At 43.6% G+C, this 8,325-nt stretch overlaps 1 protein-coding gene across 1 annotated transcript; it reads right to left on the minus strand.

Moving 5' to 3' along the window:
* Window positions 1–425: 425 nt before the first annotated feature.
* On the minus strand, window positions 426–2,855 carry LOC109766738 (uncharacterized). The gene has a single exon (XM_020325519.4). The coding sequence runs from the start codon at window positions 2,838–2,840 to the stop codon at window positions 693–695; it is 2,148 nt and encodes a 715-aa protein (XP_020181108.3). The 5' UTR covers window positions 2,841–2,855; the 3' UTR covers window positions 426–692.
* Between the last annotated feature and the right edge of the window lie 5,470 nt (window positions 2,856–8,325).

Genomic DNA, 8,325 nt, shown 5'->3' on the forward strand with positions numbered 1-8,325 from the left:
ATAATCATGTAGGGCACCATGAATCTGGACTTGAAGTCATGATGAATAGAATGTTAAGTGGTAATGGACTGATTTTAGTTGAGGACACCATGCTTCCCATATAATGTAAAAGAGAAATGGAATACAGGAACTAACTTACTGCTACAACTTAAATGAGTGCACGTGCACAAGACAGTTAGGATGATCAGTACAATGGTTGCTGCCAACTATAACAGCATGGTTAATGGAGTACAATGGTTGCCAACTTGCCAGGCTTTACTCCAAAGTTTACTCAAGTTATAAAGGGCTGAATATCTAGCATATGACCATCAGTACAGCAGAAAAGTAAGGCAAAAGGTGCCAAGCATAACTTATTAGGACAAATCCAGGACTCACAAAACTAATTAAAAATTGAAGCTTAGCTGAGGCCAAATGTGTAACTCCCTTGAAGTAGTAGCCATCCTTTTGTATGAAACACATATAGTGGATCAACAAAATGGTGATAGTCAGAAAGTTTACTCCTAGCTTGTTGGAAGAAGTACTAAAAAATCTCTAGAAAGGGTTGACAGTCAGAAAGTTTACTACAGTTTCCAACGATTATTACATTTCAGACATACTAAAAAAAGAAAAGGTTGGAAGAAGTAACCCACAAAGAGAAGTTCAGCCCTCGATTAGCACTACAGAGCATCTACGCAAAATCTGTAGAAAAGGTTTCAACCAGTGTCCTGTTCCAGAAAAGAGTGGTATTTTTCAGGGAGTAACCCCTTATATTCCTGGCCTTTCCTCCCTGAAGCAATTGCAGTCAACAAGGTAGCTGTGGAACCTTCAAGGGTGAAGCTCCTCTCATCAACTTTAGACAGATAAGTCCCAGCCCTGGGCACATCCCCTTTCTGAAGTAAGCTTCTAACTATTGCATTTAGCATGCGGGAGTCGGCAGCACATCCATTCTTCTCCATAGAAAGGAATAGATCATCAGACTCTTGTAGAGAACCTTCTTCTATAAGTTTTTGTATCATTAAGCTATATGTAACAACATCGGGCACTAATCCTTTGGCCCAGATACCATCAAACAAATCTTTGGCTTCTTCCTTTGTACCACCTTTAAGCAACGCACCAATCATAATATTAAAAGTGATAATAGAAGGTCCAACCTTCCCGTCCAACAATTCCCTGACAACAATCAATGCATCATCTATCCTTCCCTTCATAGAGTAACCATCAATCAGTATGCTATAGGTGAAATCATCCGGTTTCAAGCCAATTGAGCACATATTGTCAAGTAACTTCCTCCCTTCATCCATCTTACCAACTAAACAGTATCCATGTATCAGTGTGTTGTAATCATGGACAAAAGGCTTCACACCCATGTGTACCATCAGGTCGAAGATATCCTGGGCTTCCATAACCCTTCCCTCTTTGCAAAGGTGGTCCATAATTATGTTGAAGAACACGGTATCAGGATAGATGCCACGATTCAACATTTCAGAAAATATTTCATGAGCCCTCTCCCATGCGCCACAAGAACAAAAACCACTTATAAGGGTGCTGAAAACTATGATATCAGGACCTAATCCTTCGGTTATCATTTGATTGTATTTGTACATAGCATCATCCATTCGGCCCATGCTGCAAAGCAAGTTTACAACCACTCCATAGTTCGCTACATTAGGGTTCAATCCTTGCTGCCGCATTTTTGTAAATATATGCATTACGTCACTAACCATTTCTTCTTGAGCACATGCAGATATGAGTATGTTGTAGACATGATGATCTGGTGCAATACCATTTTCTACCATCAAATCAATGAGACAATGCATATCATGAAAAGATTTTTCCATAGCATACGCATGCAGTAGAATACTGTAGGTATAAACATCCGGTTTTTGGCCCAAACTGATCATAGAATCAAAAATCTTCCTAGCTTCTGCGCATCTTCCGCTCTTGCAAAGATAATCCATCTGTATAGTGTAAGTTACAACATTTGGTTGAACACCATTTCTAGACATTTCCTTGAAAATCCGATCCACCTCTTCGCACTGTCCTAATAAATAATATCCATGTATCAGACTATTATATGTGGCAACATATGGCAGAATTCTTCTATCAAGCATCTGTTGAAGAACCTCCTCAGCCTTGTCCATTGCATGAACCTTGCACATGCCAGAGATGATGGAACGACAGGTCACAACATCCGGTGATATCCCCTGACGCAGCATTTCAGAAAATAGGGTGTAAGCTTTGCCCACCTCACCCTCTTTCAACAGGCCATCAACTACGGTGTTATAGGACACCACATTAGGTTGGCAGCTACCTCCATGCTGTACCATCATGTGAATCAGCTCAAGAGCCTCTTGGCTTCTCCTTTTGTTGCAAAGACCCTTGAAAAGAATGTTGTAGGAGAAATTGTTGGGTACGCAGTTAAACATGGGCATTATTCGGAGTACGATGTCCATTGCATAGCTGGTCTTGTTCTCTGCACAGATGGCCTTGAGTAGGTGGCTGAAAGTGATCATAGCATCTGCAGTAAATCCCATCTTGATGATGTGTCCCATGGCAGTGTGTCCAAGGTCCAGGCGGCCAGCGCGGCAGCAGCAGTCGACCAGAATGGCATAGGTGATACTGCAGGGCGCCACCTTGGACCTTGCGACGCGGTTGAAGAGGGAGACGCCGAGCGCAGGGCAATCACGGCAGACAACGGTGAGGAGGCAGTTGATGGCATGGATCGAGGAGCGCCCAGCAACCTGGAGCAATTCGTCAAACAGGTGGAGTGCGTCCTCGGTGCCAATGTCTCCGGCGTGGTATCGAGCCTTGATGTTCTGCTCTAAGATGCGTCTGCCGACGGGGACAAAGCGGCGGCTCATAGCTCCACCTGGCCGGAAGAATCCCTCGAGGGGATAGGATGGCGCCACCGCCGCTCACCACCGGCGCAGCCTGGGCATGAACCTGGGGTTAGAAGGAAGGAAAGCAGAGCAAGATGGACGAGATGCCAGGATGCTCACCTTCGAGTTGCAGCTGCTGCAGTAGGTAAATGCGCTGTACAGGAGATCTGGCCGCCGGCGAGCTGGTCGACACGGCCGCAGCGTTGAGGACGAGATCTCCGCGCTCGGTGCTGGCTGCGACGGCCCTGACGAGAATACGGCCTTCCGTCGCCGCGCGCTGCGTCCCCGACGCCGATGAGGACGACCGGCACCACTCTGTACTTCCGCCGCCGCCACTGGCCCTCTTCCCCCTGAAGAAGTGGCCTTCTGTTGAATAAAAACATATCGGAGCCCGCTGTTTCTTTTTTTAGTAAGACAAAAAAAAGGCTCTCGCGCTAGCACTCGTGACCACCACTAGACTGGATACAAAGATGCTAAAGATCAGCTACACCATGAAGCAAACGAACGATAAGCACCGCTTCAGATAAATAAACAAGGACACAGCAGAACATCGACGAGCCGAGGTCTGCAAATCGGTGTCTTCAGGAAGGGCACGACATCGGAGCGCCTCCACCGTCCGATCGAAGTGATCCCGGATTTCACCCGGAGTGTCTCGGAGAGGATCGACCAACTACGACGGTGCCTTCAAGAAGGGGGCGATGGGCGCCGTCACTGACGCCCTGCCCAATGGGGACAGGGTTTTCATCCCAGCCTGCACGATCCAAATCTGAAACATGCTACGGTCACTGCCATACCCCCACCACCGGCCGCCGATTGCCAGCCATCACGCCGCCCTCACGACCATGATAACGGCCAGCATCCGAGCCACGGGCTCTGCCCACAAGCACAACGGCTCCCACCACCGGCGAGAATTCACACCACTGGCGCTGCATCGCCTCCTCCACCAGCCGAAGTGGCCACGATAGAGGTTGCTGCCCACAGCCCTTGCCTTCCGCCGCCCGCACCGCTGTGAGAACCGGCCAGGCCGAACACAGCAGAACCAGGCGCAATCCGCGGCCTCAACCTCCCAGCACACATCTACCACCGCCACCGACACGCCATTGGCACCACCAGCCGCTGGCGACTGCAGAGCGGGTCACCCACGAGCCCAGGACCGCATGCAGCCTCCATCGCACTACAGGCCACCGACACTAGATCGGCCAGATCTAGCCGGACCGTACCTTATGGCACAGCCTAAGAAAGACGCCACCCGCAGTCGCCGCACCGCCTGCGGGCTCCCAGAGCGCCGAAGCACCGCCACCAGAGGGCCACACCGCCGCCTCGGCCGCTGGGCCCCATGTGAGCCCAGCACCTCCGCATGCCCAGGCGTCCTACGCCAGCCTGAGAGGCGAGAAAAAGGGGAAGGGAGAAGCCCCGCCGCCGCCCCGGTCGCTGGGCCCCATGTGAGCCCAGCACCTCCGCATGCCCAGGCGTCCTACGCCAGCCTGAGAGGCGAGCAAAAGGGGAACGGAGGAGCCCCGCCGCCGCCCCGGACGCTGGGCCCCATGTGAGCCCAGCACCTCCGCATGCCCAGGCGTCCTACGCCAGCCTGAGAGGCTAGCAAAAGGGGAACGGAGAAGCCCCGCCTAGTGAAGGGAGTATTAAAGATCAAAAAATGTGTGCGCACTATATTATGGAATGAAGGGAGTATTAAAGAGTAGAGACCGCCTAGTGACCGGTCAATGCACAATCGTGGAGGGTGTGGGTACAAAATGTAATTGGAGTATATTATTTTAAAGAAAACAATACGTGATGGTAATTTGTTACCACTTCGTAAGGGACATTTAAGTAAAACATCCAAAACAAAGCTTCAAGTTGTAGACGAAAGATAAACCAAACCCTGACTTTTAAATCCCGGAAATTGGCACTTTGAACTTGTAATCCCGGTCTATTTTACACCCTAGACCTACTTGGCACATAGGGAATACTACAATCCCAACCGGGATAACCTGCTACTCTGATAGACGAAAATTTGGGCTGACCCACTATACCACAACAAGAATTTGTGAGGTTTAAAAAATGTTTGCACATTTTTAAAATTGTTCAGAAGTTGAAAATGTTCATGTTTTCTATTTTTGGCACAAATTCAATTTCCTTCTGCGTTTTTTTTAAGTTTGGAATTTTTTAATTCATTTCACATTTTTTTAACTGTCTGTGATTTAAAAAAGCAAATTTTTCAAAAAAATGTTCAGAATTCCAACAGTTTTTCACATGATATGATTTTTTTCTTCCGATTTTCAAAAATTGTGTCACAAATAATGTTTTTGGAATTTCATAAATTATTTGTATTTTCGAAAACATCGAACCGTCAAACTTCAGAAACACTTTTTTGGGGCAAACAAATATTGAAAACGTAAACAAATTTGGAAATGTCCGAACATTTTATAAAGTGTGAGCACGTTTTCGAAATTCTGAATACTTAACAATCAATTTTGAAAAAGCAAGCACTTTTTGAAACATATTTTTTGTTGAAACCGGAACAAAATTTTAAAGTGCAAACACTTTTTTAAAATCCAAAAAATGGGAACAAAATTTGAAACCTGAACAAATGCGTACAGAAATGTTGTGCCATCTAAAAAATATAACGAGTTCAGAAAAAAGTACGTGGTATTTCGAAAAAATGTATGTACAATGTAAATAGTATTCATGTGATTCAAACAAATGTTTTGTTCATTCAAGAAATGTAACATTTCAAGAATGTTCATGTGTTTCAAAAAAGTGTGCTTGTGACATTTTCAAAAAGAAGTGTATACAATGTAAAAAAGTTTGCATGATCTAAATAAATGTGGCATGCCCTTAAAAGAATATACATGACATGTATTTGAAAAAAGTGTATACAGTTTTAAAAATGTTTAACAATGTAAAAAAAATGTTCATGTAGTTGTATAAAATATTAACTGTTGTTAAGAAATGTAAAACGTGTATTTGGAAAAAGATTACCGTGTATTCAATTTGTTTGAAAACATGTAGTTAAAAAAATTGTAAATAACGTATTTGAAATATGTCGAAAGCATATCAAAAAATATTTGCGCTGAAAATTTACATTGGGTACTGAGAATAATTAGACATGTGTAAAAAAGAAAACTGGTTACCGGTAAAGAAACAAAAGAGAATCGAAAAAGAAGACAATATGAAGAAAATCCAGAAAAGAAACCAAAAGTATAACGAAGAAAGAAAAACCAGATAAAACCAGTGAAAAACAAAGTATAACGAAGGAAAAAAACCAAAGAAAAAAAAAAGAAAAACCAGACCAAGGCGAGAGACTGCACTAATGGGCCGGCCCAATTCAGCGAATACCCGCTAGATCCTCTCATGGTTCAAAATAGAGAGGGGTCAGTTAGTTTGGTGTGCTGATTTCAAGAATTGGGAGTTCAAGGTTTGATTTAGCCTTTTCCTATAAATTCAAGGTTTGGACGGTCAACAACCACTGACACAAACATGACACCCCACGACGAGTATGTGTGACGTCCCGGCTGCATGCATCGACGTTTGTGCTAGGTGTTGCGGCCACACTTATTATCCATCAATGAGCAGGCAACATGACGCACTAGCATCCCTATCCGCTGTCGGCGTGCGACAGAGCCCAAGGATGCTAGTTGGCTTGGACGGACGACAACTGTTGAGGATCAGATCTAAAACCATACCTCAACTCCTCATCTCGCCACCTTTCTCCGGGTTGGAGTTGGTAGCCCCCAATGTCGTCATAGCACAGTTGACACCATCGTAGCTAAGGACAATTAGTCAAATGCCACCTAGATATTGTTTCATCATGTAGAAACGCACGGGTATTTAGCTAGTGTATGTTGTTTTAAACTAATAATACATGTTTGTTTCCCTAAGAAAATACATGTTTGTTTATATTTCGAAGATCCAAAAAATAGATAATGTGTGTGTTCATGATTATGGTGATCATGGAACATATCCAAACTTATTGATGCCACAATGATCCCATTTTCCCCTTTCCTTCGTGTTTTCGGCATGAAAATGAGTAAAAACGTAGGTCAATTGTTGATTTGGGTTCTTGGATCTGAAATACCTCGATTTGAATCACCACCTGAAAGAAATTTAAACATCACAACGCTCCAAACCATGGAAAAATTATGAACCAGTAAATTTCTAGAAAGCAAAAAGAAACCTAAAAAGTGAAATCGTTTGAAACATGAAATATGTTGAAACCTAAATGATTTGCAAAACCTATCGAACATGTTTGTAAGGGAACAAAGATGCCTTGTCCATGTAAGGCAAGCAAAGGGATAAATATTTTCACCAGTTAAAATAGACTATATCTCACTTGCTCTTTTTACATGAAAAGAAGAGGTAAGTTTAGTATCCATAATTGATCTGCATGAACAATTTAATCTTTTCTAAAGGATTTACTGCAACGAACATGTTTCTTGACCTAAAAATGATTGAAGGTCAAATTGGCGTGGGATGTGGAGAAAATGTGGTTCCTACATCCTACTAATCTTAATTCATTCAACATATATCCTAAGTTCAATTTTTGAGAAATGTTTTCAAATATATTTTTTCTATCTTATGAAACATCAATCGTATATGTACCAATAAAGATGAACATTAGATTGCCCAACCCAACAGCATATTCATAGGTGACATGCACCTTTGACACCAAGCGTTGGTTTCTCTCTCTTGCTTGCTTCATCTTGCTTATTGACCATCTTTGACATCAAGTATTGATTTTCCTATTGCCTCCCATACCTAAGCCTAATTGTTGTTGCAGTATATGCCTTAAGTTTATTTTATGTAGACACAGGGGCAAACGAAAATTGTGGAAAGACAAGCATGAATGGAGATTGGTTATACAATCATGCTATGCGGATCTCTTTTTTGCTTATGCGAACATTTAAATGAGATATGTCCACGGGACATAACAGACAAGATGGATATATATGAGGTGCATGAGTAGAGTAGACTTTAAGAAGAAATAGGGACCGAGCAAATGACAGTAACAAAAAAATGTAGCGGCTGGTGGGTGGCAGGGTACATGCACTAGGAATATTATCACAAATATGGCTTTAAAATGACTCTGCGTGACAATTATAGTATGAACACTGGTACATATTGGTGCATGGATCACCATTTGTAGGGCCTGGGCAGAGGGAGGGAGTACATCACCCGGTGCGTGGATATATACATTGCATCCAATGTTCAACTAGCAAAAGCGAGATAGCAAGTTCTTCGATAATCAACACATACTTTTTTGCTGGTATGAAAATTTTGCAGATAAGAAATACAGAGGAGTTAGGGGCTTGGAGAGACTAGAAAAGAATGGAAGAGATCCTGAAAGTATATTTGGGAGTAGGAGGCATCCGGGACAACACGAACAGACATTCAGACGTATGTTTAGAATAGTTCCGCTGCTGTGGACAACCTGGAGCTGGAGCACATCGCGGCTGCTAACAACAGCCGG

The sequence above is a fragment of the Aegilops tauschii genome, chromosome 6 (genome assembly GCF_002575655.3).
Source record: "Aegilops tauschii subsp. strangulata cultivar AL8/78 chromosome 6, Aet v6.0, whole genome shotgun sequence".
NCBI lineage: Eukaryota > Viridiplantae > Streptophyta > Magnoliopsida > Poales > Poaceae > Aegilops > Aegilops tauschii.

Bases quoted from the DNA above. Each gene is read 5' to 3' on its own strand.
- LOC109766738 (XM_020325519.4), bottom strand. From the start codon at position 2,840: ATGAGCCGCCGCTTTGTCCCCGTCGGCAGACGCATCTTAGAGCAGAAC.